Raw genomic sequence first — 17719 nt, forward strand, 5'->3', positions numbered from 1 at the left:
AAGACATGCGTAGCTGAGAACTGATAGGTCCATGGCGTTGACGTTTAAGGTACAGAGTGACGGCAGCTTGGTACTGGTACAGGCCGTCTTCTGGCCAGGACGCCATCATGGCCCAAACCTCCGCAGGGCCGGGGCGTGGCAGGCCGGTGTCAATTGATTTGGGCCACACACATTCCGTGTGTTTGGGCCATCGTATAAGCAGAGCCAGACGGTATGAGTCTAGCTAGTATTAGTGGAACTAGATTGAATTTATGCAGACATTTTTATTTAGTTTTTTATTAGATACAGTCTTTGTTTGGTTGGTTGTACTGAAACGTGTCTTATTAGAGAAGAGTATATAAAAAACCTTTAAATATTATGTAGCGTGAGTGTTCCTAAAATTCTTAAGAAACATAAATATAAAATCGATAGGTTGGGTGATCGAATCTTTAAATTGGAAGATATAACTTAAAAAAAACTACCTAAAAAGTGTTTCTCGTGTGCTATGTCGCTGCAAACCATCAGTCTTGCGTACGCTCGGTAGGAGCGTCCCGCGCGGTTCTAGGTGTGCCCGATTTTTGTTTTCATACGTGGAGCTTGGATGTGTAAAGAAGCGAACCACAGAAACACAGCTTTACATATGTGCGGGTGTAACTTATGTACTCATACAGTCTACCAATCACGCGGACTGTGAACCATGCGACACGCTGCTAGTACGAATGTACGATGGCGTGGCAGATGCCGCACGTGACACGTCATACTTTTGAGTGCTGGCATCGCAAAAAAAAAATGTCGGAGAGAATTGAAGAGGCTAAAATATCTTTCGGCCACCTGAGCGGAGTCGGTTCGTTGCATGGGCAGGGGGGCTGGCCGCTGGCACCGCTACTGGTGATGGAGGAGCGCTACGAGCCGCGGGGGAGATCATCGACGACAGGATAGCAAAGCGGGCATGTGCGTGCGAGCGCGATCCCAAGGCACATGGAAACACGGCCTCTCGAGGCAGGAAAAGGAAAAGCCGAGGGCCCGACCGATCGCGCTCGCTCGCGCCATCAGAATCCGCATCCGGTCTCGGACCGTCGCACGGGCACGCCAAACCTGTTGCTGTTTGGCTGGCGCTCTACTACTACTATGCTCTACTCCCTCCGGTTTCCTATTAGTTGTCGTTTTGGATAAGGTTCGAGTCAAACTTATAAAATTTTGACTACAAATAACTATTTTGTTATTTAGTTTTGGAACCTAATATTTATATGCGCCAATTTGTCATAAAAAGTACTTTTATAAAAATATAAATGTATTAAGAGTTCATTTGTATTTTAACAAAAAACATTGGTCAAAGTTATATTTTGGAGACCGTGTCGTTGTCCTAAACGACAACTAACAGGAAACCGGAGGGAGTAAGTACTAACGCTAACGCACACTAGAGAAGAAAGTCTCTGCACCCTCGCAACTGTTAAGTAACCCTAGTTAGGGTTATGTGGGCAAATACCTGCTTTGCCCCTGAGGGGTCTCACATCTCTATATAAGGAACATGTACACCACGTCATAATAGAGAGATCAGAAAGAGGCCAGAGGCCCAACCCTATATCATGTGTCTCGTGTGTTTCCTCTGTCGTGTTTATGGGAAGGGAGACGGGTCTTCTACAACTTCTTGCGCCTCTACTGTTGACGGGAGGGAAGGGAGCGGATCTGGTGATCCGTGGTAACGTAGTTCTCAACACGTTATCAGCACGCTCTACCTCGACGTTGCTGCGAGATCAGATCTGCATCAACTCTCCGTCAAGCCGGCAGGTCCTCCGGCCTAGCCGAACTGTCCTACGCGACAGCCTTCGAATCCTCTTCTACGCAATCGAGTTGTATGCTTCAATTAGATCTATTGTTCTTGATCTGCTTGTGTACACGCGCTATTATCTGTACACCATGAACTAGCCATCACCGCCATGGTGCTACGTCCTCTCTGGGCCTCGCTGGCGCCGGAAGCGCCCGCGTCGGTGGCTCACGTGGGCCGCACATACGCCGAGAGTTGTGGCTGGCCGAAGCCGTACCTATAGTGCCTGGGCACGCGTCGTACTGGAAGTGTCGCGCCGGCGCCAGAAGCCACGCAGCGTTAGGCAGCGCCGCACGTCGGTGGCCTGGCCTGTAGTCTACTGCTTCATCGCATGCTCAACAACCTCCGGTTTCTCAGGCGCACCAACAGAGAGAGAAAAAAACTGTTGCGTTGTGCGTGGGCTCCACCACACCTCGCCGCATGCGTCTCTCACACCGTTCCTTCACGTTGCATGCGCATGTGGTTAGGAATTTGCAATCGTGGTGCGTTCTTGTGTGAAGAAAGGAGAGAGCAGTTAAAAAAAATGGGCCCCACAATCTTGCATGTGCGCATGCACGCATGGGCGTTATGTCTTGTTTATGATCTAGTCAAATAGGCTTGTTTAAGGTTTATGTGTCCAACACGTGAACAAAATCCCTATTTATTTTACGCAATTTTCCTTATATTTTATATGGATAATTTTATTTTTGCTAAATTTATACAAGTTTAAATTGTATGCATGCTTTATGTAATTGTCTCTACCTTAACTAATTATTTCCTGTAGCAAATAATTAGTAGAAAATGCATGCTTAAATATAGAAAAATACTTTTTTACATCTCATGATGTGTTATGTTCATGTATTAATTTTGGTTTTTTTCTGCTTTTATATCCCGTAGTAGATAATTAGCAGAAATTATTAAAATACATGTGAAGGTTATATCGTGTATACTCAAATCGCTCTAAATATTTGCTATGTGTTGAGCATTCGGACTCACATCGAGCGATTAAATTATATAGTGGGTACTCAGACACGTCGATCAGACTACGTTATTAATCGACCGAGTTATGGCATTGGCTGAGCACTGGCTGCGCCCTGGCAACACGACGCAATATTTGTGTCGTTCGAACTTGGCTGCGTCATGTGATTGCTATGTCGCGCTCTCCATTAATTGGATTGCTCCCGTTGAGTCAGACCGCCATCGCTGAGTCGCGTATTTTTTGCATGCCCTGTAGGCACTATCTATCTGCCGCGAGCCAAAATTGCGCCTGTTGCGCATGTTGCGTGGATTTATCGTGTACCCCTATTACCGAGCCATAATTGTGTCTGTTGCGCTTATTACGAAGGCTTGCTATACTGTCGTAGCCCTGATGGCCGCACACGCGTTGACGCCAGATACGCTAGAGCTTGTACTCACGTGGATTGTGGTGGGTTGTTCAAGGTCCTGAAGTCACATTATGTGCAACCTTTGTAAATAATTTTGTTTAGCTCTATATTTTATTTGATTGTGTTGTGTGGCATTATATATTTATTTATATTGCCAAGTGGCTATAACAACTATATCAAGCTCTATAGTGCTTGAATAATCTGGGAAAGTAAATGAAATAATATAGAACACAGATAAGTTAATTTCGTGCTCTCTTTCCTCATGCATAAAGTTTTACCTGAAGTAACCTGAAGATATATAATGCATGGAAGCCTTTTTGGCATATAAGACATCACAAATTGGGATTCTATTAGTAAGCAAAAGACCTTACCAAATAATTTAAGACCAGAAATCTCAGTCATACATTGCTCAACCAGATGTTAGCACATTGCTCTCTTTGTCGATGAATGACATGAAGCAAATCATGAGATAAAAGGACATGTAATGCTAGCAACACGAAGTTGCGAGTATACCGAGAGATTATTCTGAGAATTTTTTCACTATGTTGGTGTGAAAACCATAGTGTGTTCCCGTCGAACCACTTTACTCGTTCTATCTAGAACCTCTATGCTTGTGTCGCATACATCTCTCAGAATTGTAAATACTTATAGTCACTGAATTGACTCGAGATAGTCCTTTGACAAGTTTGGTATACACTGTAAGCTAAATGGTAAAGGTCGGTCCTAAATGGACACATACCTGGGGTTTATGTTGCCGAACTACACTAAATTCTACCCTTTGGCATGCTTACCATTATCTACCTCTGATCTACCAGAAGTGAGAAGAGTAGACAAATAACTATAAAATCCCACATCACCACAGAGCTTGAAGCTAAATTAGACATTACCATGGCATTGGTCCTCGAAGCCAGAAGAGTCATATGTCTTGATCACTAGACTACTAGTGATGATAATTTGTGATAGAAATATGAAGATCTTGTAGAGTCTTGTTGTATCCTCTCTACTCCTGATAATTTCTTCGTATGAGAGCAGTAATATCTGTTGTTGAAGATGGATCCTAGGCGGATACCAGTATTGTTTCGTTCTTGCCAAGCAGTTATCATCATTTGCTTCATCAAAAGCTGGTTATATGGTGATTTTCCCAGATAAAATGAATTCTTGGCCTTGTCTGTTCTATTCCGATGCTTCTCTTTTTGCTGAACAATGAAGAGATCGAAATAATGCTATATAGAACAATTTGGTATATAATATGAGGAGAAATATTTGCCCTGCTGGCAACACCACAAATAATTAACTATTTTTATAAGTTCTCTCTCAAAATTATTATACCTAGAAATGTTGCATAAATCGATACCCAATTTCAGAGTAGTATGAGTAATTGGGTAAACCATGGGCAGTGATAAAAATGAGCTGGACTATACATCTCTGCATATAAAAATCTTTGCTTGGCAGCATTGGCCTGATGTCGTGCACTTCACTACCAATATAAACACACACATTTTTCCTATGTGCTTAAAAGCACAATGCAACCAGTGAATGTCTTTGTGAGCGTTAGACCCTGATGGTCATTTTACTTGTTGATCTGAAGTCAACTAATGGCTCCAAACGACGAATGGTATGCATGAGCCCCTGAAGGACTCTTATGGATAAAATAGTGTTGCGCATATCAATCTAAATCTTAACGATTGATTGTGCATTTGGTAATAATAACAATAAGTTTGCAGAATTGTAACCACGAAGCAACTTGTTGTTGCATGTCTCGCTGGATGTTGAGACTAAACCTTCATGTTGAAGGACAAATATGTAGTATTCATGCCACTACATTAATCTAAGTCCAAAGCTCGCTGCATAAAACCCTTATCTATAATGTGCGTAAGATTTCCCAAATTAATCACCACAATAGCATACATTGGCCACAAACTAGATGATTGTGGTTGGGGATTTTATCTGTATGCTTTTTAGAATATCTCGGCATTAGGGGGAGGAATGCCCATATAGTATAATGCCTCAATATTCCATTAAACGCACAAAAGCCAAACTGAACCTGTCGTTCGGTGTGTACTCCTGTGTATATGGAGTTTGCCACAAATCGTTGAGGAGTAACCATATTGGTCTGAATGCTTCTACCTGATGTAGATGTGGATATACCCGGGATTAATATAATATCCACATTTGACTTATTGACATTTGATCTATTCTCGGGGACGCCTGCGAATATGATCCGTTGGTCTTAGTCAAAGCATATGTTCTGATTGCAGATTCACGTGGTCTGTAATAACTCTCCTCCGATGAACTCGCCCTGCTGGTGATTTGCCTCACGAAGAGGTTCATCTTGATGATGAAATTCCTAGCAATGCGCGCAATATCATTGTGCTGGGAATACGGAACAATGAATCTTTCGTTTTGGGAAATGACGAAGATCATTATTAAATGTGGGAGACAAATATGTCGACACCTATCTTGCCCCTCTAGATTGCAAATGGATCCAAAACAAAGTCCTAGGCATGAGTGCTTTAAGCTCTCTTATCGGGTCATTGATAAAAGCAATCGAGGTTGAACCAAGAATCGCAAAATAAAAGTCGCGAGCTTGAAGTTCGGACATTTATGGGCACTATTGAAATAAGGTGTGGTGAATGCGATGGTTCAAGTGGTCTTGTAAGAGACCCATCCCACATGTGTGTTGAATAAACACTGTTCCGCTATGTAATATATCTGGCAAATGGCATGAATTAAAATATGCAGTTAATAGGATTCTGAAGATCCGTCATGAGATCCTAGAAGGACTCATATCTTTGAATTATAAATATGCAACATATAAATCTCATACCGAATAATACATTCCTGATGAATGATCACTCTCCTATGTAGGGAGAATATCTCGTAGTTGAGACTATCGTTCCCAGATGGAACCTATCCAGAAGAAACAAAGTCTGTGTTGAACACCAAAGTTTGATAATCCCTATAAAGGGATAAAGACCCATACAGACCCGAAAAGGAATAAGATGAGGTACCAAAGGACTTGAAGTTCACCGAATAAGCACATGTGCATTCCATGAGTTTTACTCATGGTAATTTCCACTAGATGTGGAATTACGGTATCCTCTAAAGCCCTGATGGCAGAAACCTATAAGGTTTAGGTGTTACTGGCAAAATATTCCCATTGTGCCAGAATGACAGACTATAATGATGTATCTGATCGATGAAAAATCCCTGATGGATTACGATCTTAGATGGACTTTTGTGACACCATCATAGATGTTGCAATGGATGAACGCCTTGAGCGATGTATCATATTTAGAATATGTACTATTGCAACTATATTATCTCCTAAGTCCTATTGAAGGACATGTTATTTGCTTTGCACAACTATGTATAAATTGTGGTGTAAGATAGAAAATGATAGCACCTCAACCTCATCCATTCTCGTTATTCCAGATGAACAATGAGACATATATCTTGAAGAATATGCTTGAGTAATGAGGGATAACGACTTTGACAGATGTCATCGTCAGGGGGAGCGAATGCTTATATTGATCACAACCGTGAGACAATAAATGTCATATTCTATGCCCTGAAGGCGTGAGCTTGATGATCAATATGTGAACCTTTATGGAACTTTCTATCAAATATATAGATCCAGTCGATCGAACACCATCAGTCAAAGTGGCTTATTTATATTGATACGTGCACTTACCTCGTATATCCTAGAAGTGAGTAGAGGTAAAGTTCCTGAAATAGTCCTTGCAAGGATATGCAATCCGTTTGCTAAATCTTTATGTGCATATACTTCTAGAAGAAGATGTTTTGCCTTATTGATACAGTTTTGCAAGGATCAGGGGGAGCACATTTCTAAAGTTAGCCCTTGTAGAAGATTCGATAGAATCTAGATCCCAAAGGATCGAAATCTGTCCCGATGACAGTTGTTGTACTCTTTTTCCCCTTAGTGAGTTTTCTTGAAGTTTCTCACATGAGGTTTTTAACGAGGCAACAAAGTGCAAATGCAATTTGTATTACCATGCACTCTTTCTCCACATTTTTCCCACTGGGTTTTTCGGAGTTTTAACGAGGCATGTGTTGGTCGCGGTATTCGCCCAAGGGGGAGTGTTAAGTAACCCTAGTTAGGGTTATGTGGGCAAATACCTGCTTTGCCCCTGAGGGGTCTCACATCTCTATATAAGGAACATGTACACCACGTCATAATAGAGAGATCAGAAAGAGGCCAGAGGCCCAACCCTATATCATGTGTCTCGTGTGTTTCCTCTGTCGTGTTTATGGGAAGGGAGACGGGTCTTCTACAACTTCTTGCGCCTCTACTGTTGACGGGAGGGAAGGGAGCGGATCTGGTGATCCGTGGTAACGTAGTTCTCAACAGCAACCACCGACCACAGCTAGCACTAGCACGCACGGGCGGCGCGACGTACTAGTACTAGTACAGAGCGGTCGTTTTCCGATCGTCTCATTCCAGTTAGAAAAAAAAAGAATTATGGATTGCCGGCGGGGGCGCAGCGCCGGGCCGGCCCGGTGCCGGCGGGGGCGCACGGCCGGGCCTCCAAGAACCAAGGGCCCCTCTCTATATATACATGAATATATAAGAAATGCTCATGTAGATTACAGCTTAAAGTCAAATGTCAAATTCCACTAAACTATAGTATATGTTCTTTTATTTCTGAGTATATGTTGTTGTGTTCTATTTAGGGGTGACAAAAAGCTCTAAATTTTACACTATAAGATTTAAGGATCGGATCGGATTAGTATCGGACCCTATTTCTATTTATTTTTGAACTACAAATTATTTAGGGCCCTACCATTTTGTGAAGAAACATTTGGATCACGATTCATTACCACCCCTAGTTCTATTAGGATTAGCACCACATTCCACATGTCGTCCACTAGAAAACATACATATCTGGTAGTAAAAAAGGAAACATATAGAGAAGTTCAATACATCGCAGAGAGATGTTATTCATAATTTTTTTCAAACTACAGTACCTTCAAGGAATATCGAGGAGCAAGAGGAGTTGTCGATGGTTGTATGGGATGGAAGGATTTCAAAAAAAATAATCTTCTTATATTTATTGTCAATGAGGCCTCAATTTTTATCTCGTACCGGGCCACAAATTTTGTCTCGCACCGGGCCACAAAATTCTCAGGGCCGGCCCTGCGGGGCGGCGAGCTGGAAAGCGAGCGCCTTGGATACGATACGACGGGGGATCCAAAGAAACAACACCAAGCGAGTCGCTGTCTCTGCCTGGTGCCTGCTAACCCCAAAGCCATGACAACCCTCGCCCACCTCTCTTTCAGACTCACAGAGTCCAAGCTTATTACGACAACCGCAAAACGACGGGCGTCAAGGACAAGGAATTTTCAATTTTGTCGTCAAGAATCGGCACGGTTGATCTTCCAACAGTGCCCAGCAACCGCCGTTGCCCCTGCCCTACGAACCTACAAACGACATGATCTGTTTTTTGTTTTTGTTTTTGGTTTGGGTTTATTTTTAAGAAGAAGAGACAGAGAAATTGTTTATTATTACGAAATTATGTCTCTATGTAAATCAATATAAGGGATGCGAATCATGCGATTGGTAGATAAGAGTGCGATTAGGAAAAAAAAAGATATTTTGTAAAGACTACCTATTCTGTGTACTGTATATAAATTAGTGGCGATAGAAACTATATGAGGTTTTTAGCACTGTGACTGACCTAAGAAAAATGATCAGAGCACGCACAACTACGGGTTGTAATGAATCATTGTAGCTTATTCATAATTTATTTGAGCTCTTAATTAATTTTATAATATAACATTTAGAGCTCTGAGCTCAATGTCGTCCCCACGCGCAACAGCAACACAAACAAACAGAGCACTAGATTTTACTACTACTAGCTCATCTGATAATAAAATGACGCCACCACTAGAATTAATTGATTTTTCTTATTACAACTAGATATAGCTAGAGAGAAGACATCAACGACGAGCATCAATCAAATCAAAAGTGGGAGATAAACAAAGAATAATCAAAACCAAAACAAAACCAAAAAAGCAATGCTCTCCTACAAGTTCCTTTCTCGCATCGATTTCTCCGGTGAAGATTGGCCACGGAACAGGGAAAATTTTTGAACCTTTCGCTTTCCCTCCTCGTTCGTTTCCAGCCTCGGCCTGGCCCTGGCCGTCCGTCCTGCTCTGCTCACACCTGTTTCTTGCCGTCCGCGTCCTCGTCTTGTCCGCCGCCCCCGCGGCTGTCAGTGCCGGCCTGCTCCTTCCCCTCATTGGGGCTCTCCAGCGCCCGCTTCTCCTCCTCCTCCTCCTCCTCCTCCTCCTCCTCCTCGTTCTCGCCGCCGCCGGCCGCCTTCCCCGCCGCGGCCGGGCCGGAGGCGCTGCCCCGGCGCCGCTTCTCGGCGCGGGCCTTGAGGGCGTCCAGGAGCTCCCGCATTGCCTCCGCCTTGCCGCTCCTGCGGTTCTTGATCAGCACCTCGCTCACGTCCGCCGGCGTGATCTCCGCGGCGTCCACCCACTCCTCGAGCCCGCGCAGGACCGCCGGGTCGCTGAGGCGGTCCAGCTCCTCGTCGCCCTGGAAGCCGAGGTAGTTCCTCAGGAGGATCTTCAGCGCCTGGAACGAGCAGTAGGACATGAAGACGTGCATGTCCATGCGGCCGGACCGGAGCAGCGCAGGGTCCAGCTTCTCGATGTGGTTGGTGGTGAACACGAAGATGCGCTCCGCGCCGCAGCACGACCAGAGCCCGTCCGTGAAGTTGAGCAGGCCGGAGAGCGTGATGGACCGCCCCGCGCCGGCGCCCCCGTCCTGCTCGATCGCGCCGTCGATGCTCGCCCGCGGCTTCGGCCTCGGCGGCGCGCCCGCGCGGTTCGTGAGGTCCACGGAGCAGTCGATGTCCTCGATCACGATGATGGACTTGGACGTCGTCTTCATCAGCAGCTTCCGGAGCTCCGCGTTGCTGCTCACCTCGGTCAGCTCCAGGTCGTACACGTCGTAGCCGAGGAAGTTGGCCATGGCCGCGATCATGCTCGATTTGCCGGTGCCGGGCGGGCCGTACAGGAGGTACCCGCGCTTCCAGGCGCGCCCCGTGCGCTCGTAGAACGCGCTCCCCTCGGCGAAGTCCCGGAGGTCGGCCATGATGGCCGCCTTCCGCGCCGGGTCCATAGCCAGCGTGTCGAACGTGCTCGGGTGCTTGAACGGCACGGGGTCCCACGGCACGCCGCGCGCGTCCATGCTCCCGCCCCGCGCGTTCGTGTAAAGCATCCGGTCCTGGCTGCGGCGCCGGATGTCGACAGCCGCGGCGATGATGTGGTCGAGGTACGCCGGGAGCAGCTTGTCCCTGTCGCCGCGCCGGATGCGGAGCGTGAACCGGCGCTTCTCCTCGGGGAGCGGCCGCCACGAGAAGCCCTGGCCCTGGCGCGGCGCGACCACGTGCTCCCACGTGACGGCCGCCCCCGCGAAGGTGTCGACGACGCGGTCGCTGGCAGCGAGCCCGAAAGTGAAGGAGGAGGCGTTGAGCCGGCGCGACAGGCTGAGGCGCGCCCCCGACGCCGGGGCCGCGGTGCTGCTGAGGTAGAGCTGCACGGCGTCGTAGATCTCGTTGGTGCTCATGCCCTCCATCTCCGTCACGTCGAAGTAGCAGTAGGGGGAGAAAGCCCGCGTGAGCCTGCCCAGCAGCCGCACCACCACCGCCCGTAGCTCCGCCGGGAATACCGCGTGCACCACCCCCTGTAGGAACGCAAACGCGCCCATCAGCGACGCCAGCGCCGTCCAGTACTCCTTCATCTTCCCCCTGCTTCTCCCTCTCCGCCTCCCCCGCTCGGTTCTTCCTGCGACGCTCGCCCTTCCCTGGAATTGGATGGGACGCAGATGCGGCAACGAGGAGAGGCTGGACCTTGGAGGCTTTCTACATGGGGAGGCGACGCATTTATTATATAGGAGAAGCGGCAGAATGGAGAAGGATTTGGAGGAGGGCGATTACAATGAAGAAAGATGAACACTGGTGACAGTAATTGGCCAGGACCAGCTAGGCAGGAAGCCTGCAGGCAAGGTCGCTGTCAATGGAGCTCAGACTCGCTCAGTGATAGGTGGTCAGACGGATCTTGGAGAGAGAGACGGAGCGGCAGCAGGAGCCAGGACCCCAGGACCCAGGCCAGGAGGAGGAGGAGATGGTATAGAGAAGCAAGCAAGGCGACAGGAACAGCGTACCCATACCAAGAGAGATCTCCCGCTCAGAGGGGCCTGCGAGGGAGATTTGCGATCGTGCAGTGTGTCATCATCGATAGAATTCTTGCATGGCATGCTGCAGCCAAACTGCCAATCGTTCTGGCTGATGGATATTTTACCTTGGGCTATGGTTAGAGACCGACAGTATGGCCTTTGGACCTTACCCGCTGTTTGTTAATAAAGTTTTTGAAAACCACAATTTTTCAAATACTAGAATATATTTTAGTCGTAACAATATTATAGTTAAAATACTAGAATTTTGAAAACTGGGTCCAAACCTAAGGTTAAAATACTTTTAAAACAACTACAGTATTGTTTTGAAAATATAGATTTTAGCTAGCTTCCTAAACATCTTTCTGTATATAATATTGCAGTATTTAAGAATATTGCGGTATTTTTTCAAACAGTGGAAAACTTCAATCCTAAACACCCCTTTATGTTGCATTCTGCATTGTTTGACTGTGGCAGCAGCGTAAGGGAAGGAGTGGACGGAGATGTGAGTGAGGGGGAGGGGGTGACAGAGACGCGGGGAGGGGACGGGGATGAGGGATAGTATAAATAATATTGGTCATTGAATTTTAGAAAGTAAGAGAGATGGAGTTATCCAGCGATCTGAATTGTTGGTTTTGATGATGTGCTATGTCTGGTTGCAATTTATTTGGTGTATTTAGTGGAGGTTATGAGTGTGGGGGTGATGTGGTATGCATAATACTACGTTGAAAACCTTTAGACGTCCGCTTTTAACACTGGAAGCCCCGATATTAACATAGTTGCGCTTTTGTGGCCAAAGCATGGTTTACAAAACCGGTGAAAAACTGGCAGAAAACCGGTCGGTTTAACGAAACCGCGGGGTTGCGGTTTCGGTTAACCACCGAGGGTTTTTTTTCAAAACCCGTTCCAAATTCAAAAAAAAATTGAAAAAACCATAAAACCGAAAACCACCGGTAAAACATTTTTTGGACCGGTTAACCACCAATTTTTGCTGGGAAATCGAATTTAATGTCAAGATTGAGTATTTAGTGGTCAATTTATGCATATTAGTCTTGTTTACTGTTATATGCTATATGTGAAGATGTTATATGCTACATGTGAAAATGAAACACGTAGCTCAAGTCCACTTTAGACATTTAGTTGTCAATTTCGGTTTCATTTCCTGTCCAAGATTGAATCCATAGATCAAGTAGCTTCAGTTCTTCTAATAACTATCCGTCTGGACAAGATCCAATCTAAACTCTTAGCTCTAGTTCTTCTGTATGTGTTCCTAAGATTCGCTAATCAGGAGAAAAGTCCAACACTTGGTGAGGTGCACATGCAATACGCAAACACCAAACACACATACCGGTATGTTTTTTTGCTTTGTGGATAAGTATTTATTTGTCGTTCTTGTTTTCTTGCTAATGTATCTCATATCTTTTGTATAGACCTATCACTATCACTATGAAGGATTGGAACATATCACGATCCTTCCAACATACATGAGTACTATCACTATGACTCGAGCTGAACATGTGAGTATTGTGAAATAAGTCGACCTATGTGCCATTATCTCGTTGGAGAGTTGTAAAATAACTTGTATTTGAGTATTGCGAAGTTCGCTGCTTGTTTGTTGCATGAGAACTGTAACACCCTTGGTGTTACCAAAACTTGTATTTTGGCCTCTTTTGGATGCTCCTTACCATCTTCACTATTGAGTTTTCAGCTAAAAATGGTGTGGACCTTGTTCCCTTCAGTACATGGTAGTGACCACACCACAAACACAATTGGTGTGATCTCACACGACTTACAAAGCCCCACTTGATACAAATACAATGGTGCACACAAACATTAAAGGTTTGAGGATGTCTAACCTCAATTATAACCACTAGGGAAATCATAGGGCAAGCTCTAATAAAGTGGTCTAACTAAACTAAGCACTTCACAAAGCACCTAAGATAATGATCAGGTGATATTTAAGCACATAGGTGTCTTGAGCTATAAGAATGGAGTTTTGACTCTAGCAATATTTTGCAACTCCCACTCGTATCAAATGCCTAGAAGGGAGGAAGAGCTCCGGCTCAGCCCGGCCTCCACCCCAGCCAGGACGATGAAGATCCTTGAAGCTGAGGGCGGGACCAAGATCGCAGCCTGGCTTGCTTCTCCCCACCCAGGGGCTGGTGGTCACCGTCTTGGGTGACCACCGGCGAGGGGATGCGGCCGGGCTGCCTGATGAAAATCCTTGAAGCCGAACGATGGCTGAAAGGTACCAACTTCCGCGAAGTTGCGTTCCTCCAACGACAAGGCGGAAGGACTGCGAGTGTTCCCCATCCGGGGGCTCAGAAGGTGGAAAGACGCGATGCATAAGGGGAGCGCGAAGACATGGTTGCCTTTCAAGGGGGTCACCCTCCTTTTAAAGGCAACTCTCCCCACTTGCGTCCTCAGCCATCGCGGGCCGAGTCTTCTCCAACACGCTCCAAGGTCCTCCCCCTACGACACGGGGGCTGGGTCCCACGCGTCATGCAAGCTAGCCCAGGGCAGAAGAAGCCAAACTGCCGCGCGCGGTGCGCGCAACTGCCCAGCGGTTACAAGCATTCCTCCACTTTCGCCCAGACCAGCGGGTGAAAGGGCGGACCGCCATGCAGGCGGCATGCAACCGCACCAAGTGGGCGCACCCTTTCGACTCCAACGCGTCCAGCATGGATGCCCAGGCTCACACGTCGTGTAACCGGTGCGCCGGTTGCTACACGCAAGAAACTGCACCGCCACTCGCGCCACTACCGTGCCTCCTCGACTGCGGAACCAGTATCGCGACTCGAGGCAACCCTGTGTATGACCCAACAGTGCCAACCAGGCACATCGGTCACGGGTCAATCAACCGCGGGAGAAGGCGCGACGGTCAATACGGCCAAAAATGGGCCGGCAGTAATGGCGGTGGCAGGCGAGCGGAAGCAGCGGTCAAGTCGTCAGCCAAGCTCACGTCCCCTCCTGGGACAGCGAGAGAACCCTCTCCCACGGCGTGAAGACGGCGCGCCCGTGTTCCGTTCCTCGAACGGCTCGCGCACGCGCAACGGCTGCCCCGCGAACTACTCGTCCCGTCGCATTAACTCTGCGGCGGGACAGGCGACACCTTTGGCAGGAGAAGCGGGCGACGCTTCACCTCCGCCATAATGACCGCGTCAAAAAGGTGTGCCACGTTATTCGATTTCGTATCCTTTTCCTCTTCCTTTTTCTCTCCCTTACAACAGGGACCGGGAAAGGGGATACCCCGAAAGGGATCCTTCTCCGCGAAGGAAACGGGCCCCGAGCCCCCCTACTGATCAGATGTTCGAAGGCTGGCCCCTCGGAGGGGTTCAACAGCCGCCTCAGAGCGCTCGGGCTCCGCGCCCGCTACTGGTCAGAGGTTCGAGGGCTGGCCCCTCAGAAGGGTTCAACGGCCGCCTCAGGCCACTCGGACTCCGCGCCCACTACTGATCAGGGGTTCGTAGGCTGGCCCTCGAAGGGTTCACAGCCGCCTCAGACGCAGAGCGAGGGATGACCCTGGGTACGTTCGATACATAACCAAGGCTCGGGCTACGCTCCCGAGGTACCCTAGGACATTTCCGAGACCAGTGGGAACGATCTTGTAACGGAATCCCATCAGAGGGAGGCATCGAGCCCTCGGACCTCGTCAAAAGGGGACCGGGTCCGGCAGATCACCCGAAGGTACTTTTGGAGCGCGCCTCCGGGCCTCTAGCCGACCCCTAACAAATGGGGCACGGGCGTCCACTCGGATTACCCGTCAGCAGCTCACTGGACACACCATGTTTGGCGCCCTCCAAGGGCAACATGGCGCTTTTCCCCCTCCTCCTTGAGGAAAGGCGACACAGGGGCGTATGTAAAAAGTCGAGTCTGTCCTCGACCGCCCTCTCACTCTGTGCGGAGGCTCGGGGGCTACTCTCGCAAACCCGGCTCCGGCCAAACCGTTGACTGCGTCAACATACCAGCCCGAGAACTTGGGACTTGACCGTGCACCCGGGCTACGGCCAGCTCGCATGAGGGAACAACCAGACCGGCCGAAGCATCGCGAAACGCATTAAGACCTCGAAGGAGTCAAACCACTCCTCCGAGGCCTCGGGGGCTACACCCGGCGGGTGCGCTCGCGCGCACCCACCGGAACAAAACGCAACCGAGAAAAGGCCGGTCCCCTTGCAAAAAAGTGCGATAAAAGCCTCCAAGCGAGTATTAACACTCCCTTCGAGGCTCGGGGGCTACTGTCGGGGACCATAATTAGGGGTACCCCCAAGACTCCTAATCTCAGCTGGTAACCCCCATCAGCACAAAGCTACAAAGGCCTTATGGGTGCGATTGAGTCAAGGCCCGGTGTTGGAACTTGCTCTCTTTTGCAAGGGGATCCAACGGGAGGTGTAGTGACGTAAACAGGGTTCTCGCGCGAGATGGCAATAGCTCTGTTAATCTAGCCTCTCAAGGGCACTGTGCAGGGGGATTTATAGGTATCTGAGTGCCCAGCGTCTTGTGTTAAGTACGCATGTGCCCTCAGACACCTAGGTTATCCCCAGAATATTCCCATAAAGCAGGGTTACAGACTGTAATTACAGAGGCGCCTTTACAAATTAGGCCTGTAACACGCAGCGGCCACGCAGGGCCTGTTACAATGGGCCGGATCACACGTGGGCCTCCATGCTGGACGAGGCCGCACGGTGGGATGACCTCGTCACAGGTCTTCGTCCGATGTCGTATGGGGCGAAGGGTGTCCCAGCCCGTTGTCTTGTCTCCGTTGGACCAACGACCACGGCGAAGGCCTCGAGCGAAGGGTGGCGTCTTCGCCTTCGCCCCAACATTTGCCCTCTGAGGGACCAGTTCGACTAAGTCATCTGGTGCCGAAGACGTCGCTAGATGGCGGAGACGCTGCCCTCGCTCGAAGTGGTTCCGCGGGGGTTTTTGACATGACCGTTGATTGACACCGTACTGTTGGACTGCGGGTTTCCCGAAGCGCCGCGCCCTGTGTATAAAAGGGGGCGGGGGCGGCGTGTTTTGAACTTTATCTTTCTGCGCTCCGTGGAAACCCTAGCCGCCTTTTCCACCGTCTTGCTGCTCGTCTGCCCTCCTTGCTCTTGTTCGCCGGAGATCTGGCTCGAGTGAAGCAGACCGCCCGCCGCCGCCGACGGTACGTAGCGATGCCGACCTCTTCTTCTTCTGCTGCCGCTACGCCGCCGGTCGACGCGTCGTCTGAGGAAACGCTGAGTACTGTGGCGGCGGAGGAGTTGTGCGCCGGCGATACGGTGGATTTTGGTGTGTCGCGGATGTCGTCGGTCCGCGTGCAAGATATGCAGCGGCTGGGTTACTTTGGCGGCGGAGTCGCTCGTGTCCCGGGGACGGAGGAAGTCCCCGAGCTGGAGGGCGAGTTGGTTGTGTTCGAGGCGTTCTTCACCGTTGGTCTCCGCCTGCCTGCGCACCGATTTGTTGGAGAAGTCCTGCGCAGATTTAACGTTCAGATCCATCAGCTGACTCCGAATGCCGTGGTGGCTCTGTCGAAGTATGTCTGGGCGGCGACTTCGTACGGCGGACATCCATCAGTCGAAGTCTTCGCGAAGTACTATTGCCTGTACTGGCAGAAGAGGATGATTGGAGATGAAGTTGCCTAGTTTGGGTCCTGTACATTTACGCCGAAGACCGGCAAGACCACGATGGAGGTAGTTGAGTTGGTTCCTTGCGCCCGCAACAAGTGGGGCAATTGGCATGAGTTTTGGTTTTACGTCGCGGAGGGTACAGTCGAAGACCATCCGGGGCTCCCCGTGTCCGAGATGTGCTCGCATTTTTACTCAGCATACCCGCCTTTTGAAGTGGCGGAGGAGGATGCGGACGAAGGGGCCCTTCGGTGCGCCGCCGGCCTGAGCAGCGGGCGCGATTTGGTTGAGGAATTTGTGGCGTACGAGGTATGGCCTTTGGCGCATGGCTGGGCGTTGGGCGTAGTGTGCCCTCGCCAGATGCCTTCCCATGGTGGGAAGCTGGTGCGAAGTCCTGCCTTCGCGCTTGATCTGCGTAGCCGCGATCCGGCCGCCTTTGTGCGTGAGGCGGAGGATGGGGCGGTGCGGATCGTTGATCGGTACGTGCCGAGGACAGAGGGCCAGCATAGCTAGGATATTTGCGGGTCGAATGACCGCTTGAACAGGGTTTTTGAGTTGAATCGTCTGCCGTACGGTGGTTATCCCGGCCAAGACGATGTGGATCATCGCGGGAAGAAACCGGTGGTAGAGTCTGGAGACGACCCCGCGTCGGCGGCCGCCCCGTCCTCTAAGAAGAGGAAACTAGGTACTGCTATGGGAGGACTTGGGGTTTCCAATGGTTTTGCTAGAGAATTGA

At 49.0% G+C, this 17719-nt stretch overlaps 1 protein-coding gene across 1 annotated transcript; it reads right to left on the minus strand.

The window, feature by feature from the left end:
• Positions 1-9052: 9052 nt before the first annotated feature.
• Positions 9053-11657, minus strand: LOC103632797 (AAA-ATPase). Its single transcript, XM_008654530.3, has 2 exons — positions 11139-11657; positions 9053-11063 (listed from the first exon to the last, which is right to left on the minus strand). Exon 2 carries the CDS (start codon positions 10940-10942, stop codon positions 9350-9352), a length of 1593 nt encoding a protein of 530 aa, XP_008652752.1. The 5' UTR covers positions 10943-11063; positions 11139-11657; the 3' UTR covers positions 9053-9349.
• Positions 11658-17719: the final 6062 nt, after the last annotated feature.

The sequence above is a fragment of the Zea mays genome, chromosome 7 (genome assembly GCF_902167145.1).
Source record: "Zea mays cultivar B73 chromosome 7, Zm-B73-REFERENCE-NAM-5.0, whole genome shotgun sequence".
NCBI lineage: Eukaryota > Viridiplantae > Streptophyta > Magnoliopsida > Poales > Poaceae > Zea > Zea mays.